Source organism: Kogia breviceps, chromosome X (genome assembly GCF_026419965.1).
Source record: "Kogia breviceps isolate mKogBre1 chromosome X, mKogBre1 haplotype 1, whole genome shotgun sequence".
Lineage (NCBI taxonomy): Eukaryota > Metazoa > Chordata > Mammalia > Artiodactyla > Physeteridae > Kogia > Kogia breviceps.
Window position 1 is genome coordinate 92,280,794 of NC_081330.1, and position 20,086 is coordinate 92,300,879.

The following is a 20,086-nucleotide window of genomic DNA, read 5'->3' on the forward strand; positions in this document are numbered from 1 at the left end:
AATGGTAGGGAGGGTTGGGTTCTTTTTTTTTTAATTGTTGTTGGCTGATTTTTTTTTTAGGTTTTTTTTTTTCTATTCACCTTTTTTTTTTTTTCTTGTCTTCACAAAGCCAGGCCACCAGCCCCCCTCTGGGCTTTTCCAGAAAGGTGAGTCTGAGTTGAGGAAAGCGGCTCTCCTTCTTTTGAGGATTTGGGAGATGGGGGGAGGAAAAGAAGCAAAGGCGTAAAGGGGTGGGTCTTGGCCAGTAGGTTTATACCATGTGAATAAAAATCTGTTTCCAATTTATCTTTCCCAGGCCTGAAGCCAGTCTTGCAGACGGGTTGGAGTGGACGTTGGATGACAGAACTCTGGGTCATGCAGGGCACTGGAGAGCCAAGGGCAGGGAGTCTCAGCCACGGCCTGTCAGGAGAAGCCCCTAGGGGCTGGTCTCCCCTGTTGACCATTGGTTGGAGGGGGTGCCCACCGAGGTGAGGAAATGAAGCTGCCAAGTCTTGGACAACCTGAAACCTTCAAGCCCCCAGAAGAATCTCCAAATCTCAGAACCTCCCTGTCATTGCAGCCTAGAATTTAAAACCTGAGACCGTTGTGCTCAAGGAAACCTGGCGGTTGCAAAGCCCAACACCAGTGGAACGCAGGGCCCCTATCTGCCAGCTCTGTGATATTGGGCAAGTTGCCCGACTACTTCGTGCCTCCGTTTTCCCCATCTGTATAACGGCCATGATGACAAGATGGATCTCCAAGGGCTGTGGTGAGGATTGAACACGATAATGGTGAGAAGTATTTGGCACTGCATCTGGCACATGGGAAATCCGAGATAATTGTCAGCTATGGGGATGATGGTGGATATTTAGAATCCTAAATCCTTGGAAACTGGGACTTTTGGAAGTAGAAAATCACAAAGGCTGAGGGCCTCAGAAGCATCAGGCCATGGTGTCCCTGACCATGAGAAGGTTGGGGTCCCAACGGGCCTCTCTAGGCTTTGTGAGGATGGATTCATTAATACTGGGGCCTGGTTGGGACCTTCCCCTCTGGGTCAGAGCTCTGAGGCCCTAAGATGTAATGAGGAAAGACTTTTCTCCCTTTCCTCACTCAGTGATGTTCAGTGGATTCTGAGAGCCAGTGATTCTCAGACTCTTGGATTCTGTGAATTGTCGGGGGTAGGGAGGGACTCCCTGCTTTTTTCTCCATGAAGTAACTTCCATGGCTCTCACCCTCTGTGAGAAGATGGGTTGCAAGAGTATCCAGAGCTCCCCACCCCTGGGCAGTAAGACCGTGATGACCGTATCAATTCCACTTAAGGGGAAACTGAGGCCTGGACCAGAGCAAGGCATCTGGAAACGCAGCCCTATTCCATTTCTTTCCCTGGTGTTTCCCATCCACATGTAGCATCTCAGTTCCTTTCTTCCTTTCCCCAGAGACCCTCAAATATCCCCTCACTCACAGAGTGGCATCTCTCCCTGCCTGGGATGTCCCTGTGATTTGAGTTCTTTTCCCTTTTTTTCTAACTCTACACACTTTTGTTTTAAAAACTGTGGTTTCTCATGAGCTCTGTTATCTCATTGATACCTCTCACCTCTGTAGTGAGGGGAAGAAATCATATTTTCAGATGACTCGTAAAGGGCAAAGAAAAAACCCAAAATTTCAAAATTTCCGTTTAAGTCTCATAATCAAGAAGAGGAGAAACAGAGCGAGCGAGTGAGAGAGCGAGCAAGAGAGAAAAAACTATGAGAACCCCCCCCCACCCCGTGATTATCAGCGTACACACTCATCGAAAAAAAAAATAGGATTATTAGAAGAGAGAGGTCTGTGGCTTCCACACCGTGGTTTTTCTTCTCGGTATAAAAGCAAAGTTGTTTTTGATATGTGACAGTTTCCCACAAGCCAGGCTGATCCTTTTCTGTCAGTCCACTTCACCAAGGTGAGTGTCCCCGCTCTCCCCCACCAGATGCGGGTCCAGCGGAAGAGACGACAGTGAGGTCGGCACTGGGTTGGTGGGTAGTCAGGGGCCCTCTGGGACCAGCAAGACGCACGCAGCAGCTCCTGTGGTCCTGGTCAGGTAAGGTATTTTTTACAGTAATAATAGTAATAACAAACGCCAGAAGACTGATAGATCAAGTACTTAATCAGTGCTGAGGCAGAGTCAAAGATAAATAAATGGATCGATGTGTGGATGGGTAGGATTTTTTTAAATATATCAACTGCCAGTCTTTATGAATCTCAGAGCTTTGAACAACTTGAAACACTGTCCAGGTGTAACTGGAAATTTCAGCGACGTCTCTGGCATACCTTTGGCTCTTCTCTCTCGATATCTCCCATCCCTCTCTGTCTCACTCTTTTCATGTTTCTCTGCCCCTCTCTTTCTCTGTTTCCCTGGCACGCAGACTCTCCACCCCTCTGTCTTTCTCTGGCTCTGACCATCTCCCCTGTCGCTGTCTCCTCCATCTTGACCACACTCCATTTATCTCCTTTCCTCCGTCTCTCCCACCACCTTTCCTGCTCACTCGTCTTGCCTTCCCCCCTGCCTGCCTCTCCCCCGCTACCCCCAGCCTCCAGCACAGAGCTTTGTACAGTTGGCGCTTAATAACAGTGTGTTGAGTAATGTCGAGGAGGACATTTACATTTTACAAGAATGAGCATCAATTCTGTTTGCCCCGATCAAAGAGGAGGATTGTGGGCTGTCGGGTTGGGCTGAGCACTTAACTTGAACTTGCGCTTGCACCGCATGAGGAGACCCTCCAGGGGGGCACTTCACACCATTGTCAACCATGGTTTAACTGTGGGGGTTCTACCCTCAGGACCTGGTGTTGGGTGGGGGAGGGCCAGGATCCATGTCCAGGAACAGAGCAGGCCATTCAGGTCTGGGGTGACCTCGTCTCTGCAGGCTTAGCAAGTGCTCACTGAGTGTTAACTGTTAGTATTTTTTAACCAAATTAAAATCATGCTATCTAGCTATCTATCGCTTTTGTTTCTGCTTTATTCAATGAATAGGAGTATTTTGGTAGGTCACTGAAAAATGTTTCAACGTATGATCTTTCATAACTGTTCAGACTGGCCTCACATTGGTATGAACCACGACTGGTTCGACCAAGTGCTGATTTTTGGACATTCAGGTTGTTTCTAGTTTTTTCACATAATCCTCCCTGATTAGTTCCGCGGATTCCTACAAATCGAGTGGCTAGGGCAAAGCGTTTGTGCATTTTTAAGGTTTCTGACCCTCTCTGCAAATTGTTCTTCCAAAAGGTTGTCCTGTTTTATGTTCCCCCTACTCAAGCTAACCGTGGGTGGGTATTATCATTTTTTAATCCTTTCTCAACATAACAGGTAAGAAAAATATTACCATGTTGTTGAAATTTGCATCTTTCGATAACTTATACTGTTTGTTGACCATATGTGCTTTTTTTTTTTTTTTTTCAGTTGTCTGGTCAAGTCCTTAGTCCTAATAGGGTGTTCATCTTTTTTATTTATTGATTTGTCACAGCTCTTTATATAAAAGGATATTAACCTTCCATCAGCCATACATATATAGCAAATATTTTCTCTCAATTCATCATTTACTGAAGTTGTTTTTCTATTTGTTTATGCTGTTTTGTGATGCTTATGATGTTTTTATATTGTCAACAAGGTTAGTCTTTTCTTCTGTGGTTACTGTCTCTGGTTTTGTGCTTAGAAAGTCCTTTCCCACTTGAAAATGAGATAAATGTTCACCTGTGTTGGCTTCTATTCTCTTTTATGGCTTCATTTTTTCCACTTACTGTAGAGGTTAAGAGTGTGGGTACTGGAGCCAGACTGTCTGGGACAAACCCAGCCTCAGCTCAAGCAATTCGTGTGATTTTTAGCCAGGCATTTAACTTCTCGATACCTCCATTTCCTCATAGGTACTGTGATGGTTATAATAGTACCGACCTCAAAGGGTGGTTGTAAGGATTAAATCTCTCAACCTTGTTAAATGCTTAGCCTAGGGCCTGGCATACAATAAACCCAAGTTCCATGTAAGATTATTATTTATGTCTTTAATGGATCTGGAATTTATTTTAGGGTACATGATGAGGGTGACATTTCAAACTGGGCAGGAAGGGGTTGGTAGAAAAATGGACTGGTTAGTCATTAACTTTATTTTCCCCTTAATTATCCCAGAACCATTTGTTAAACAATCTATTCTCCAGCGTCCCCTGGTTTGAAATGCCACGTTCATCACCAACTCCATTCCCTCTAGACGTTGGTCTGTATTTGAGCTTTTCCATTCTTTTCTGTTCTTCGGTGTCTGTTCTGGTGCCAGGGCCACAGCGCTTTGCTGATTGTTGCTCTGCAATGCAATATAGCAGCCGGCCGAAGGCCCTGGCATCTTGCCGTTTGTTATTCCTCGTTATTTTGGAATAATGAAGGATCAGCTCCTCCAGCCAGAGACCCACAACTGTTCTTATTTGGAGCATCTCTCTCTCTCTCTCTCTGTCTCTCTCTTTTACTCTCTCTCTGTCTCTTTGTCTCTCCCCATCTCCCTGTATTGTTTCTGTCTCTCTTGTTCTCTCTCTCTGTGACTTTCTGCTCCTATGGGTTCCTTCCCCCTCCTCACTGTCTCTCCTTCTCTCAGTGTCTCTCACTATCTCTCTTGTTCTCTTTGTTTCTCTCTCTGTATGTCTATCTCTGTCCCACCTCATGTCTCTCCCATCTCTCTCTACAGCTCTTCTTCTCTGTGTCTCTCTGTTTGCCTATGTCTGTTTGTCTATCTCTGTTTCTGTCTCTCAGCCAGTCCCCTGGGTAGAACAGCAGTTATCGAATCAAAGCCCTGCAGACACCTAACAGCTCACTCAGACACAGAGCACAAGGTCCCTGGCCCTCATCCGCTCCACACCTCTCTCCTTCCCAGCGTACAGAGGGGCAAACTGAGGCTGGGAGATGGGCGGGAGGGGCCTCTCTGAAGCCCTCACAGAGATGCAGCGGTAGAGTTGAGACCCAAGCTCAGATCTCAGGACTCTCAGCGGGGCCCTGGCTCTGTGTCTCTCCCCCATCATGGGCCTCAGTTTACCCCTCAGCACCCATGACAGGGGCATGACAGGGGGACCCTGGGCTGTCTCCCAGCTGCTGCCGTTCCCCCTTCTGCCCTCTCACAAGTTGGACCCTCATGGTCACAGTGTGGGGCTAGCCTCACAAGAGCTAGGCTGGGTGGGGTCCCAGGGCCCCATGGGTCAGGAGGCCTCATGGCCAGAGTGGTGATACTAGAGGGACATAAGTCAGTCGGTCTATCTGTGGGTGTGGCTGTGGACAGAGCTCAGCCATGTCCCCAGAGTTGGCACAGGTCCCTGGAATCCTCTATCCCACGGCTCCTCCAGAGAGCCTGGTGGTAGACTCTACCGGCAAAGGCCAGGGCTCTGCCTGCTCCCACCATGAGGTCCTAGCTGAAGGTCTTGCAGCCTCAATGTCCCCTTCCTTCCCTCCCCATCTCTGGCAGAATGGCTGTGAGTCTGGGAACACTGTCCCAGAATGGACAGGGAGACGGAGGCCCTGCAGGGGTCCATCTACTGATCACCAACATTTTGTTAAGCATTTCATGTGCGTTAACTTTGGAAGATGGGTACAATTATTGTCCCGTTTTACATATGAGCCCGTGGAGAGTTACAGCTAGTTAGTGTCAGAGCCTGGCCCCAGGCTGGGGGAAGCAGAGGGGATGATTCTGACCCTCCTACCTTCACATAACTTAGGAGGGAGGCTGAGGGGAGGCTTGCTGCAATTCCAGGCCTGGCAGGCGGGAGGCACTATGAACTTCAGGAAGTTCCAGTGATTTTGGACACCAGGGACATAGGCTTTCACCTACTGAGAAGTTGGACCCACGGACCCCACAGAGTCTGTGGGTTTGAGATTCTGGGACCCTTTAAATCTAAGAAATGATGTTCTACGATTCTGAGGTTCTAGCATAGTACCATTTGAAGACCCTGAGGGTCCCAGTCTCTGTGGGGTCTGCATGGCGCTCCCCAAGCATCAAACCTTGGGCCTCTCCATGGCCCAAAAAGGGCCGGGTCTACAGGGCCCAGGGCTTGTCATGGTGGCCAGACGGACGTCACTCACCACATCCGCCAGCACCCACATCACCCCACCTGGGCCAGGCCGGCTGCAGGACGGGACGGCCAATTCTCGGAACGAAACCCGTGGGGTAGGGTACCTGCCCCCTTCTCTTCCTCCTTGGTGCCGATGAAGCCCAGCGCATCCGGCCGCCATGACGTCAATGGCGGAAATATCTGGGGAAGTTGGGGGCTGTGACAACAGGGCCCAGATGCAGACCCCGATACGAAAACACAAACTGTGTCCCAGAAACATCCTCCATGTGGCTTCTGAGAAATAGTCAGAAAAGGATGCCCCAACAGACAGTGCAGGAAGCCGGCTGCCCAGCCTGGCCCTCCAGGTACCCCACCACGAGACAGACCATATCCACAGCCCCTTTCTGAGAATGTATCTATGCTGCCCTGAGTCAGGTTGTTCCAGATGTGTCTGAGGAGGCGATTTCTTATAGGCTCTGGCCAAGGGTCCAGGCAGCTTGAGAAGTGACCACAGGCTAGCCGTGTGGGCCAGGCCAGAGCGGTGGAAAACATCCACTCATTCACCAAAATCAGTATTGGTTCACTCAGGTCTTCTGTGACAAAGTACCCCAAACTAGGTGGCTTAAACAATAGAAATGTTTTGTCTCACAGTTCTGGAGGCCAGAAGTCCAAGATCAAGGTGTCAGCAGTGTTGGTTCCTTGTAGGGCTACGAGGGAGAAATCTGTTCTCTCCTAACTTTGGATGGTTTGCTGGCACTCTGACATTTCCTTGGCTTATACAAGCAACACCCTGATCTCCACCTGCCTTCATGCACTCATTCATTCACTCACCTCTTCAGGGTCATCGACACTCTCTCTGGCCCTTGTTCTGAGCCTCCGTAGACCCAGGCTCTTGATTCTCACGCAGTAATGTTCTAAGGCCCCGAGAGACTAAGGGTTTAAATACCTGGATTCACACCCCCACCTCCGTCAGCACCATAACTCTGGCAACCCGCATGAGCTGACAGCAAAGAAAGGAAGGAGCAACTGCCCCCTCAGAGCCCTTCCTCTGCTGCCCAACCCAGTGCTATGGGGCGGGGTCGGGAGACACACACATACACACACACACTTTCCAGAGAAAGAAGTAGAGATCTGAAGTCACCGTGGGGCTGTGGGACACTGTACCTGGCTGTGCCCTTCAGTAAAATGGAAGTTGGGCTTGGCAGTCCCTTCCAGCTCTGGCTTCCTCTCAGATTGGGACTATAGGATTCTGAGAAACCAAGGCCCTGCCCATTGGGGAGTGTAAGGTTCTGGAGCCATTCTGGAGGACTTTCTGGATAGGGCTTGGGTAGGGGAGGAGGAGGAGGAGCGGGCATTGCAGGCAGGTCGAACTGCATGAGCAAAGGCTTGGAGGCAGCCCTGAAGAGCAGAGATTGGGATGAACTCTGGTGGGAGCCAAGTCGAGGAGCTCGCACAGGCCCTGGCTCAAGAGAGCCTGTCTCTCCTCCTCTCTGGCACTTGCCCTGCCCGCTCCATGCAGGGCAGGAGCCCAGAGATGATCTCAGATGGAGAGCTCCAGACTCCTGTACTCAGCTTCCACTCGGCGTTGCCGCCACCTGCTTTCTAACACCCGAGTCGTCATGTCCCTCCACACCTGGATCACCACCCCCAACCCTGCTCCCCCACCTCCCCCATCTCAGGTCATGTCAGCTCTGTCCTTCCAGCTGCCCAGCTAATACCCAGAAGTCACCTTAACCCTCCCTCTCTCACCCTCCGCATCCAAGCTGCCAGCAAATTCTCCTGACTCCACCTTCGAAACATTAACTCCGAACCCACCCACTTCTCACCATCTCCACTGCCATCGTCCTGGTCTGGACTGTTGCTTGCCTGGACTATTGCAGTAGCCTCCTCACTAGTCCGCCTACTTCTGCCCTCACATTCCTAGAGTCTGCCCCCCTCACAGCAGCCAGAGGGATCTTCTGAGTCCATGCCCCCCTTGCACTCCCAGATATGCCCGTCACTGGGGTAACATAATGCTCCCAGGAGAAAATCAGAAAGCAGCCCCCATGGGATCAGCAAAGGTTGTGTGGCCTATACTGGGTTCAGGGAGGACAGGAGTGCTGAGGCTTGAAGAGCACCACGCAAGTGCTGAGACCTATCCTGGCTGAGGCCCCACAAACCACCCCGAATTCCCCACCACCCTCAGGGAGGACACCTCCCCAGCAGGCCTGTGCCAGCATGTACAGGCACACTGTGCGCCGTGTACGTCTGCACGTGGGGTGTGCTTGGAGACACAGGCACACCAGTGCTCCTGACACCGAGTATGTGTGTGCACATGCACACACACGTGAGCAGAGCTGGGGCCCCTTCGGGACATGCCCCAGCCAATGCCTGCTCTGACCAGAGGGGGTGTCCACGTGGTTCAGATGGTTGAGTGTTTCACACACACACCAGCACATTTGTAACTCCTTCCCCTTGTGTCCCCGCAGCCTGCCCTCGGACAAGGACCCAATGCCCAACCCCAGGCCAGCCAAGCCCTTGGCCCCTTCCTTGGTACTCAGCCCATCCCCAGGAGCCTCGCCCAGCTGGAGGGCTGCACCCAAGGCCTCAGACCAGCTGGGAGCCAAGGGCCCGGGGACAACCTTCCAGGGCCGGGACCTCCGAGGTGGGGCTCACGCCTCCTCTTCCTCCTTGAACCCCATGCCACCATCGCAGCTGCAGGTGAGGCCTAGGGCCCAGGATGGGGCAGGCAGGGTGGGGTACCTGGGCCTATAGGTGCCGACCTTTACTGTGGCACTGGGCGGGGGGCCCAGCTGGGGCACAGGAAGTGGTTTTCTGGGTCCCAGGCACGTCTGTGACTTATGCAGATGTCATGGGGCCAAGAAAGTCCCCACTTAGCAGGTCTCAGAGATTCGAGGCTCTCCGCAACCTCCCAATCCCTGTCTCAGGATAGGAGACCCTATCATGGTCCCACAGGCATAGCCATGTGTGTCTCCATGCCCCTGTGACAGAGGGCTTGGGGCTCAGGGAGGTGAGGTGACAGGATGGAGGCCAGCTCTGTCACTTATTAGCTGTTTGATCTTGAAAAAGTCACCCAATCTCCGGGAGCCTCAGTTTCCACATATGTAAAAATGGGGTTGGTCATTCTGCCTAGTACGTGGGGTTGTGGTGAGGAGTATATGGGTTAGACGTGTGGAACAGTGAACATGAGGATGGCATCTCACTCGCCTGCCTTCCCCCAGCTGCCCACAGTGCCCCTCGTCATGGTGGCACCCTCTGGAGCACGGCTGGGTCCCTCACCCCACTTGCAGGCACTCCTCCAGGACAGGCCACACTTTGTGCACCAGGTACCAACCCAGAACAGGCAGGGAGGAGGGAGCAGGCGGGAGAACTGGGGAGAGGACCTGGCTGAAATGGACCCCATGTGCCCCTAGCTCTCAACAGTGGATGCCCATGCCCGGACCCCTGTGCTGCAGGTGCGCCCACTGGACAGCCCAGCTATGATCAGCCTCCCGCCACCCACTGCTGCTACGGGGGTCTTCTCCCTCAAGGCCCGGCCCGGCCTGCCACCTGGTAACACTGTACCCCACGGCTCCACAGAAGCCCAGAGCCCCCAATTCTTGAATATAAGTGATGTGGGCTGCTGACTTGCGGCCCTCAGGAGGCCAGAGGTGTCAGGTCTTATCATCTTGGAAACTCCAACCTCTAAAAAATGTCAGGCTCAGAACCTTAAAGACACAGAATGTCAAAATCGCAGAACCACAGATCTTTGCAAAGTTAGTCGAAATGTCAGCGCAGTCTTTGAGCTGCTCCACCATTAGCCTTGGAGATTAGGGACCACAGAGCCCCCTGGGAGTCTGGGCCTGCAAAGCTCAGGAGGGTGGGAAGCTCAAAATGAGAGGCTTTGTGGGCCGAGCTCCAGAGCCTGGCCCCCAGCCCCCAGAGGTGCCCTGTCCCCACCTGCAGGGATCAACGTGGCCAGCCTGGAATGGGTGTCCAGGGAGCCAGCACTGCTCTGCACCTTCCCAAGCCCCGGTGTGCCCAGGAAGGACAGGTCAGTGTGCAGGGCTGGGAAGGACCCTTGCCCTGCCATCCCCTCCTCTGACACACTCTGTCCCCCCAGCACCCTTTCAACCATGCCCCAGGGCTCCTACTCACTGCTAGCAAATGGTGTCTGCAAGTGGCCCGGATGTGAGAAGGTCTTCGAGGAGCCAGAGGACTTCCTCAAGTGAGTGGGTCAGGCCCGTTTCAGTCCAGGGTGGCCCCAGTTTGTGGGAGGAGGTCTGGGGCGCAGGTCTCAGCTCAGGCCTCATCCCGATAGGGGGTAACATGAAAGAGGCAAAAGCTGAGACTGCGGGTTCAGATCCTGGCTCCATCACTCACTGGCTCTGTGACCTTGGGCAAGTTAGTTTCTCGGAGCCTCGGTTTCCTCATCTGTATAATGGGGGCATCAAAACAGAGGTGTGTGCTATGATTTACCTCCATTTTACAGACAAAGAAACTGAGGCCAGAAAGGTTAAGTGTCTTGATCAAGATCACCCAGTTCCTGAGTGACAGCCAGCCTCCGGAATCCACACTCCTAACTGCTTTGCCCTGCTACACCCCCTCATGCCAACACACCAGCCTTTTATTGATCTTATTGATCCCCAAAGTCCCAGATCCTCACAATGGCTATTGCTGCCTCCTCTCAGCCCCATCACCCTCTCTCTCTCTCTCTCTCTCTCTCTCTCTCTCTCTCTCTCTCTCTCTCTCTCTCTCTCACACACACACACACACACACACACACACACACACACACCTTTTCCAACCATACCCAACTATCTATCAGTGGCAATTCAGTGCATCCCATCCTCTTCACAACCAGGCCTTTGCACAAGCTGTACTCTCCACCTGGAATGCCTTTCCCACTCTCAGCTCACTACCCTTCCATCATCATCTCCAGCACCCTGGCCATACAGTAGATGCCAAGTAACATGTTTTGAAGGAATGACAGGTGTGAAAGGAAGACTGAGGTAGAAAGAGGGGAGGGAGGCTGAGGCTCCGAGGAGAGACCTTCCTCCCAGAGAGTCTGAGCCCTCCCCACTAGGAATGTTGAGCCGAGAAGCCAAGCTCGCCATGGTCACCGGCATGGACTCTTTCCGCTACCCAGGCACTGCCAGGCAGACCATCTCCTGGATGAGAAGAGCAGGGCGCAGTGTCTCCTCCAGAGGGAGGTGGTGCAGTCTCTGGAGCAACAGGTGACATGGGGGGTGGGGGCAGGGTGGCGGTGGGTGAACCGTACATCCACCCTGTGCCAGGAGCCAAGTTCACCCAGGATGGGGGCTGGCATGAAGGAAGGAAGGGGGCAGGGCACTCCCAGGGAAGACCACAGCCTGCGCAAAGATGTGGCAGAGAAAGACCAGGTTGAGGCCTCACTCTGTGCCTGTCCTCACAGCTGGTTCTGGAGAAGGAGAAGCTGGGTGCTATGCAAGCCCACTTGGCTGGGAAGATGGCCCCAACCAAGGCTCCATCCACGGTGAGCCATCCCAGGCCCACAGGTGGCCAAGACTGCTGGGGAGCAGGGGAGGGGCCCTGCAGGGGGCAGGGGACCTATCCTTGCACCGAGGCCCTGGGATCTCTGGGCCCCTGTCCCCAGCTCCAAACATGCCCAGACCTAGGAATCTGTCCCTTTCTACCTACAAACCCTCTGACCTTAAGATCCCAAATCATGATCTTGAGTTTGCAAAGCAACAGCAAATCGCCCAACACTGAATGCAGACTGTGTGCCGCTGGCAAGACCAGCCATATAACTCACAGGGCCCAGCGCAAAATGAAAGCGCGGGGCTCAGATTTCAAAATGATGAGCGCAGAGCATTAAACAAAGTGCAGGGCCCCAGGACCTTCAGAGATCACACAGAAGCTGGCCCTGGGTGTCAGGCACTGTTTGTGAGCACTTTGGTGATGTTAACATTTAATCCCCATGATGCATGGTGAGGTAGGTATTACTATCATCCCCAATTCACAGAGGAGGAAAATTGAGGCCAGGGAGGCTTAGGTGACTTTCCCAAGGTCGCAGTTGGGTAGCAGAGGAGCCCACTTCAACCCTAGCTCGTGGCCCTGGCACTGGTGTGCTACACACACTAGTGTCCACACCCGCACTTTAATAAATATGGCCCGTGCTGCTTTGTGGGATTCTACATCAGAGTGGAATTGAGAAGAGGGTGCCCTTACTTTTAAGAACACTTATTTAAAACTAAAGTGGCAAGTTTAAGCCTCTGGGTCACCAGCCTCTCCCTCTTCCCCCAGGCATCATCCGACAAGGGCTCCTGCTGTATCGTAGCCACTGGCACCCCGGGCACCACTGTCCCAGCCTGGCCGGGTCCCCAAGAGGCCCCTGAAGGCCTGTTTGCTGTGCGGAGGCACCTCTGGGGCAGCCATGCAAACAGCACGATCCCAGGTAAGGATGGTAGGTGCCCTACGTGGTGCCCTCTGAGCCCCTCATCTCCCTGACTGGTACTGGGCGGGGGACTGCTCTTCCCACCACTGCCACCCAGCCTTTGGAAACTGGCAACTGCTCGTAAAAGCTTCCTCTCTGGATTTCCATGGCCTCCAAGCCCCCGTTGTGGTCTCAGATGTCTAGTCCTAGGCCCTGTCTCCCCTGGGGATTAGGGCTCACTCACTCTGGGCTTCAGCTACTCCATTTGGTCATCAGAAGGGAGGGAGCTAGCTTAGTAATTCCCAGGGACTCTCCCTCTCCCCACCAAGGAAGAGCAGGGTGACTCGCCCGAGCTCACCAATCCCCTACTACCCGCAAGGTCTGGGCTGTGGGCTTAACAGCGATTAGGACCTTTGAGTGCCATCCTGACTCCACCATTTAACCAGTTACATCCATTTCGTGCGGAAGTTACTTCACTTCTTTTAAACCTTGGGGAGAATAAGCCCCATTTTGGTGGGAGTGGTGCAAAGGGGAAATGGTATCATTTATGTCAAGTGCTTAGCAAACAGTGACTGTGATCCTGGAAAGCGATGTTCACGGTGGGATTTCAGGCATGCAGACTCGACAGCCGGTCAGTCGAGAGCAGAGGGGGCCTGATCCCTCCGTACCTCTGACAGAGTTCTTCCACAACATGGACTACTTCAAGTTCCACAACATGCGGCCCCCTTTCACCTATGCCACCCTCATCCGCTGGGTAAGCAGAGTGCCGGGCTGAGGAGAAGGAAGAGAGGGCGGGGTGGAAGACCTGCCTCTCTCTGAGCACCCCCAGGCGGGATCCTGCCTGAACAAACCCACGCCTCAGATGTGATCCCCCATCTTCACCCCAGACCTGCCCCCAAACCCACAACTAAACTGCCATCCAAGCCAGTGCAAGCTAAAAGCTGGCCTTCAACACACCCCCTTCCTGATGGCCACATCAACTCCATACCTAACTGCCTCCTGGGCCTATAAATAGCCCCCAAACTAGCCTGAATTCTTCCCCTTGCCCTACACCCGCCCCAGGTACACCCTAACTCCTTCACCAGCCCAGACGTACCCCAGTCTGCCAACACATTCCCCACGAGCCCCCATCCCTAACCCCTTCCTTGTAACACCTGACCCGTCTTGACCCTTCATTCTCATCCCCCTAATGCCTTCCCGGAGGCTTCACCAGAGCCCGCCTGGACCTTTATCCTAGGCCCACACCTAACCCTACACAATGCCACCCGTTCACCTACCTAGCCCCATCCCAACCCGGAGCCTCACCGCAGCCATGATCACTGACCCTTGACGCAATTCCATTCCTAAATCCAAGCAGATCAAATTCCTGGACCCTTAGCCTCACTCCACACCTAATCCTAGCCCTGACCCTTAACGACCACACACCATCGACCTCATTCTTGACCCTGAAACTAACCACATCCCTGACACATAAAGTAACTACATAACTAGGCCCACCTCTGACTCCTGACCTAATGCCACGTGTCATCCCACCCCTTGCCCCTCGACTCACCCCAGTTCGTCCCCAGCCTGACCTTTAACCAGCCACTTCCCTGACCTTTAACTCTGCCTGGTCCTTTACCCCTTCCAAATCCTTAACTGGACCCCACTCTCTGGCCCTTACCCTTCCCAAACCCTGAAACCTCACTCCCACAGAAAACTCCAACTCCACCCCAGAAATTTAACTTAACTCTAGCCCTAACCCTGAAGCTGACCCCACTCCAACCTCAGCCCTGATCCTCTACCTAACCCCATCCCAGCCCTAGCCTCACCCAGCTTCTAACCCTGTCTCTGACCCGTCACCCCACACCATCTCCCTTCCTTCCCCCGTTCCCACAGTTCCACCCAGGTCAGAAGGCCCAAGGTGGGCCAGTGCCCCTCTCAGTCCGACTTTGGGGGAGTGGCTCCCCTTACCCCCACACCCCCTAACCTCCAGGCCATCCTGGAGGCTCCCGAGAAGCAGAGGACACTCAACGAGATCTATCACTGGTTCACACACATGTTCGCCTTCTTCAGAAACCACCCTGCCACCTGGAAGGTGAGCACCTCCAGAGGTGGCAGTGGATGGGGGGGTGCCGCAAATGCCACTGCAGTGCTGGGTCAAGTTCAGGAACGGGCGGGCCTGGGACTGGGCTTCTAGGCATGTTGAGAAAGGGCAGGAGGTCAATTTTTGGTGGGGACTGCTGGCCTCAGAGGATGGCTGCCTGCCTGCTCCCCTCCCCAACATCCCTGGCCCGGCTGGCTGGTCCTCCTTCCACAGAACGCCATCCGCCACAACCTGAGCCTGCACAAGTGCTTCGTGCGCGTGGAGAGCGAGAAGGGGGCCGTGTGGACCGTGGATGAATTTGAGTTCCGCAAGAAGAGGAACCAGAGGCCCAGCAGGTGTTCCAACCCCACACCCGGCTCCTGACCTCAAAGCCAAGGAAGGACAGGGGCCAAAACGGGGGAGTAGAAGTGGCTGGAGGCAGGGGTGACCGGCCCTGGACGTGCCTGCAGGGACCAAGAAGTAAGGTGTGCACCATCTTGCTGGCCAGGGACCCTGCTCCCCAGCTGACTGCCCTCCTGGATCACATGCTCTGCACCAAGGCTGCTCAGAGGGACCCCGGCCCCAACCCCACACCCCCGCCCCAGCCCCCCGCGACTGGCTCTCCAGCCAAACTGAGCCTTCACAACCGACCACACAAACAGCCTGCCTCAGTCGCTCTCACAGATGACCTTAGGGCTGGAAAGGACACAGAGAGTCGCAATCCTGTCCCTTGGACTCAATACAAACCCCCAAACACAAAGAGCCTGCCTCAGTACACTGACACCACCTCAAATCCAGAGTCACACAAACAGTCACACCCAAGCACAGTCCTGTCAACCCACATGCCCCAAAGCACACACCCGTAGCCAGCTTCCAGGCCCACAGGTGCAGTGTCACACGGGGCATGCCCAGACACCCGCACAGAAGCAGCCTCGGTACCTTCAGGATCTCAGGTCCCAGAAAGCCACACAGACACATGCTGGTCACACACGGTATCACACAGCTCCCGACACAGATGCTCAGTCACACAGACTCTCTGAACTCACCTGCATGTCTCACGCATGCGCACCCACAAAGCACCCCCAGTGGGCCTCCTGAGTCCCACGCAGACACCCAGGGCCATGCACACCGACTCACCAAACGTACCCAGTGTCTCACCTGCCACCCGCCCCCTCCCCTATCCTGAGCCCTGTGCCCTGTGCCCCCATCCATGCCTCAGCTTAGACTGCAGACAGAGCCCCTCATTTATTTGAGATCCAAGGCCCCAACCCCCCGTGCCCTCCGCAATAAACTGCAGCCGAGCTCCCATACTCTGAATGATCGCCCCAGATAAGGGTTGGGGTCAGGTGGGCAAGGGTCTGGGGCCAAGGCTACAGCAGGAGGAACTGGACCGCAAGCAGAGGGCATGGCCCGGGCCAGTGCTTGGCCAGTGCCCCTAGCACCCCAAATCCCTGCCTGAGGCCCAGGGGAGACCTCTGCTGGGGGCTGCTCAGGCCTCACGGACCCGGCCCAGGAGGCCAGCATTCTCCTGGCGAAGGGCTCGGTAGTCCTCACGGATCTTCTCCAGGTTGCTGAGGGTCTTCTTGCCCATCTCCGTCTCAATCTAAGGCAATGCGAACCGCAGCCCTTCAGCGTGCAGGGCCGCTTTCCCAGCTCCTGCTCACCACCACCACCCCACCACAGCCCCCCAGGGCCCCTCCCATGCTCCTCCCACCCCCTCCAATAACAGCCTGCTCTGTCCCACCGCCAGGCCTTTGCCCATGTCATCCGTCCACCTAAAGCATCCTTTGCTATGTGGCAGGATTGCCCATCACATACTCAAGCTGAAGCCTCTGCCAACGGCCCTGGGAGGCAGGCGTGAGGACCCTCAGGGGGGAGGAGGGGGCCAGAGCAGGCCACTAGGCTGTGCCAAGTCACACACACAGCGCCTAAGGGGCAGGGCCGAGACTCCAGCCACAGGCTGTGTCTGGTTCCACAGCCTCTCTTGGCATAAACCGAGGAGCTGTCCGCGGGCCTGCCTTGGTTAGCCCTCCCAGCCCCAGGCCTCACCTGCTCCTCAAGGTCTCGAACCTCCCGCATGATTGTGCCTGTGTCCTCAATGGTCTGGATGAGCTGGCTGCAGTTCTGGGGACAGCAGGAGTAGAAGGCTTGCACCCCAACTTGGCCCCACCCCAGCCAGCCCCCAGGCATGCTTCTCCCCTCACCTCATGCAAGGCAGCTAGATACTTGTAGGCCTTCCGAACAGCATCGTCCTTTTTGGCGTCCTGACCAGACAGAGGAGACCCTGAAGGTGTCGGTGGGCTGTTCCCGCCTCACCCCACCCCTACCCCACCTCCACCTCCAGGCCCCCACAAGGCCACCCTCTCCCACTCCCTGACTTCATCTTCCCCAGGGCAAAGCTAGGCCCGAGCATCAGTGTACCTACGAGGCTCACACAGGGCCCAGGCCCACCCCACCCCCGCACCCAGCCCGGCCTGCCCCATACCTTGAACACAAGCTCATCGGTCACCGCAAACGTCCGGTCCAGCTTCCCAGACAGGGAGTTGATTTCCTTCTGAAGCTCCTTCGTGTCAGACAAGATCTGGCAGAGACCAGGGTAGCCGTGAGCCGGTCTGGGGCGGGCAGCCAGCCAGCTGAGGGCATTCACATTTATGCTGTCCCATCCAGACAGGGTCAGGGGTGGCTGGAGTGGACTGTGTGGGGCTCTTCTGTGTCTGGGTATGGCCAGGTAGCTCTGCTTTCAGAGGGTGTGGGGTCCCCGTGTAGCCCTGCAACACGCATCCGCCCCTTGGGCATATCTACCCATATGACCCACCCTCCCCGGCCACGATGGCACACCTTAGTGATCTCTTCCTTCTGCTTCCGGATGTTGCCCACAATCTCCAGAATGCGCTGGGTATAGGCCAGCCGAGACACATCTCTGGGCAGGGTCTCAAGCTCTGACACCTAGGCAGAGACAGCAGGTGCTCCCTTAGCACCCACACCTCCCCGGCTCTGAGCAGCCCAGGGCCCCCACACCGGCCTTACCAGCTGCTTATAGACATCCTCCTTCCTGCGGGCCTCTTCAGCAGCTGCCCGAACACTCTGGTGCAGCTCCTGGATCTCTGCCAGCCGTCGAGAAGATTCCAGCTGCCAGGACCCCACGGGTAGAGGGAAGTGAGGCAGAGCGCAGGGCTAGCCCCCTAGGGAGGGACTGAACCTGCCCCACCCACAGCCCCGGACCCCACCCCTACCTCTCTGCAGTCCTGGAGCTTTCGGAGGTGGCGGTACTCAGCAAGGAGTGGAACACGGTGCTTTTCCCACTGACCTGCCAAGTGGATGACCCGCTGGGCACTGCTCTCAACCACGAGCTGGGGGTGGTGGCAGGGGGGCTACATGTCACACAGGCTGGGCTCATCCAACTCCGAGCCTCCCAGCCCAGCCTCAGCGCCAGCCCCACCTGCAGCTTGGCGAGGTTGGCAGCCCCGTCAGGCAGCAGCTCCACCGCCCGGCTCTTCAGGCGCAGGGCCTGCCCATGCTCCGCTGTGCTGAGCTTGCTCTGCCGACACTCAGTCTCCACCTGGCACCCAGGACCCCACTCCAAGTCAGTGGGGGAGGCCCACGCACACCACAACCTCCCAGCCCCTGCTGAGCCTGGAGAGCCCTGGCCTAGCCCAAGCCCCTCAGATGACAACACATCCCTCTAGGGGCCCCTTGGACCCCTCCTGATACCAACGGAGACCTATAAGCAGTGACAGGCACCCACAGGCCCCTCTGACCCCTCCACCTCCATACTGACTCCCCAGGACCCCTGATGAGCCCCACAAGCCCCTACAGAGGCCCACAGACACTTACGCCCCTCCCAATTCTGAGACACCAAGGCACCTCTAACCCCTGCAGGTCCAACACCACCCCCCCCACCCCCAAGCCTACATCACCCTCTCACTCCCACTGATTCTCCTGAACCCTCAAGAGGCCCATAGGTCCCCAGTGTCTCCCACACCCACCTGCACAAGGCTTATTCCCAGGGTCTTCATGTTGGCTTCAACCTCTTCAATGTTGCGATTCACTCCCTCCAGCTGCTCCCGAAGAGACTCCAGCTCCTGCTCCTGAGCCGCCCACGTGTCCTGGGAGGCACAGGCAGTCAGGGTGGGGGTGTCAGGCCCAGTAGACAGCCAAGGGCCCAGGACACCTCCCCCGCCCCACCATTGCTCTGCTCACCTGTTCAGGCCGCCGGGAGGTGGCCGGCACATCTGACACCTGGGCTGCCTGGGCCTCGGGCTCCTGGGGAGTGAGAAAGGAGCATCCTGGCTGTCGGGGAAAGCCCGGCCCCTCACAGCCCAGCCTCAACACCCCCCAGAAGCACCGTCCCAGCACCATACCCAGGTACGGTACCACTGTACCACTGACGGCCGTCAGAATGTGTGTGAGGATCAATGTGCTCTCTGTGACCTTAGACTGGAGTGTTTGCTCATAAAGAAACCTCCCTGACCCTGACACAGCTCTTGTCCATCTGCCCATGAGAAGGATGAGGGCCCCTCTGGATGACCATCCAAGGAGAGAAGATATGTCCAGAGGAAACTGCCCAGGAAAAGCTGGGGTTTGCACAAAGAGCAGCCCTACATGCTTACATAGTTCCCACCCCTCTACCCTTTCTCCACGGAAGTTCCCAAGAAGCCAGGGGACCGTTCTGGGTGCCCACATCCCATGGGGAGAGGGCAGGCACAGTGGAAACACGGGCCCCTGTATGGATAAAATGTGGTGTGTGTACATAAAGCAATACCGCCTTGGCCCCATCAGCATGCCCCAGGCCCACTCAGGCCCACCCACCAGATGGAAGGTGAACTTCTCTGAATGTGTGAAGCGGGAGCCCTTGGGAGCACCAGTCCTGGTGCCACCACCCCAGGCCTGCAGCAGCTCTCCCAGGTCTCGGGCTTGTTGGGGGGGCCCTGGCCGGCCCCAGGTCTGACGCAGATGCTCGGCCAGGTGCTTCTGCAGCCGCTGCCGCTGAGCCCGAGTATCCTCCTAGAAACAGTGGAAGAGTGTGGAAGCCTGCTGGGTACCCAAGGCCCTGCCTCCACCAGGGAGTCGCTTGACAAGGTGCTACCCCCAAGTCACACGAGCCATCCAGCCTCTCCCACAAGGGGGCCTGGACCCACTCTCCTGGTCCCCAGGCCTGGGAGCTCCCTGATGACAGGGCCTCCTCTTCTTCAGCCCTGCTTCTCTCTACCCACTGGCTCCCTGCACTGGTGGAGGCTGTGGGAAGGGAGAGAAGTAAGCCTGCAGCCCCCAAATTAGAGACTAACACTCAAAAGATATGTGGGGACAGAGTGGAAACCGAGTCAGAGGTGCTGGGCAAAGAAGGGGGCAGAGGCAGAGTGGAACTGAGAGAGAGAGACATGAGAATAGAGGCAGTTTTGAGACAACTGGAGAAATCTGATTATGAACTCAGTGTTGGATGGTATTAAGAGGTTACTTTTACCAATGCAGGGGACACAGGTTTGAGCCCTGGTCCAGGAAGATCCCACATGCCGTGGAGCAACTAAGCCCATGCACCACAACTACTGAGCCTGTGCTCTAGAGCCCGTGAGCCACAACTACTGAGCTCGCGTGCCACAA

At 55.4% G+C, this 20,086-nt stretch overlaps 2 protein-coding genes across 6 annotated transcripts in view; one reads left to right on the top strand and one right to left on the bottom strand.

Moving 5' to 3' along the window:
- Window positions 1-15,803, top strand: part of FOXP3 (forkhead box P3) — a 19,575-nt gene extending 3,772 nt beyond the window's left edge. The window contains exons 2-15 of one of the 4 annotated variants that reach the window (XM_067024178.1): window positions 296-467; window positions 560-770; window positions 1,946-2,056; window positions 8,498-8,729; window positions 9,251-9,355; window positions 9,443-9,581; window positions 9,975-10,062; window positions 10,132-10,236; window positions 11,158-11,245; window positions 11,443-11,523; window positions 12,294-12,444; window positions 13,101-13,177; window positions 14,399-14,500; window positions 14,723-15,803. In XM_067024178.1, coding sequence (XP_066880279.1) covers window positions 8,520-8,729; window positions 9,251-9,355; window positions 9,443-9,581; window positions 9,975-10,062; window positions 10,132-10,236; window positions 11,158-11,245; window positions 11,443-11,523; window positions 12,294-12,444; window positions 13,101-13,177; window positions 14,399-14,500; window positions 14,723-14,872 — 1,296 coding nt within the window. In that variant the 5' untranslated portion in view covers window positions 296-467; window positions 560-770; window positions 1,946-2,056; window positions 8,498-8,519 and the 3' untranslated portion in view covers window positions 14,873-15,803. Of the gene's footprint in view, window positions 1-295; window positions 468-559; window positions 771-1,945; window positions 2,057-8,497; window positions 8,730-9,250; window positions 9,356-9,442; window positions 9,582-9,974; window positions 10,237-11,157; window positions 11,246-11,442; window positions 11,524-12,293; window positions 12,445-13,034; window positions 13,178-14,398; window positions 14,501-14,722 lie in introns of those variants that run through there. The other 3 variants (XM_067024177.1, XM_067024175.1, XM_067024176.1) reach the window with 3 other exon arrangements.
- The window catches only part of CCDC22 (coiled-coil domain containing 22), a 13,110-nt gene continuing 8,738 nt past the window's right edge, over window positions 15,715-20,086 (bottom strand). The window contains exons 7-17 of one of the 2 annotated variants that reach the window (XM_059050281.2): window positions 19,298-19,492; window positions 18,689-18,751; window positions 18,475-18,594; window positions 17,928-18,047; window positions 17,722-17,838; window positions 17,516-17,617; window positions 17,327-17,434; window positions 16,974-17,069; window positions 16,693-16,752; window positions 16,538-16,612; window positions 15,715-16,091 (exon numbers count right to left, since the gene is read on the bottom strand). In XM_059050281.2, coding sequence (XP_058906264.1) covers window positions 15,978-16,091; window positions 16,538-16,612; window positions 16,693-16,752; window positions 16,974-17,069; window positions 17,327-17,434; window positions 17,516-17,617; window positions 17,722-17,838; window positions 17,928-18,047; window positions 18,475-18,594; window positions 18,689-18,751; window positions 19,298-19,492 — 1,170 coding nt within the window. In that variant the 3' untranslated portion in view covers window positions 15,715-15,977. The remainder of the gene's footprint in view (window positions 16,092-16,537; window positions 16,613-16,692; window positions 16,753-16,973; window positions 17,070-17,326; window positions 17,435-17,515; window positions 17,618-17,721; window positions 17,839-17,927; window positions 18,048-18,474; window positions 18,595-18,688; window positions 18,752-19,297; window positions 19,493-20,086) is intronic. The other variant, XM_067024174.1, reaches the window with a different exon arrangement.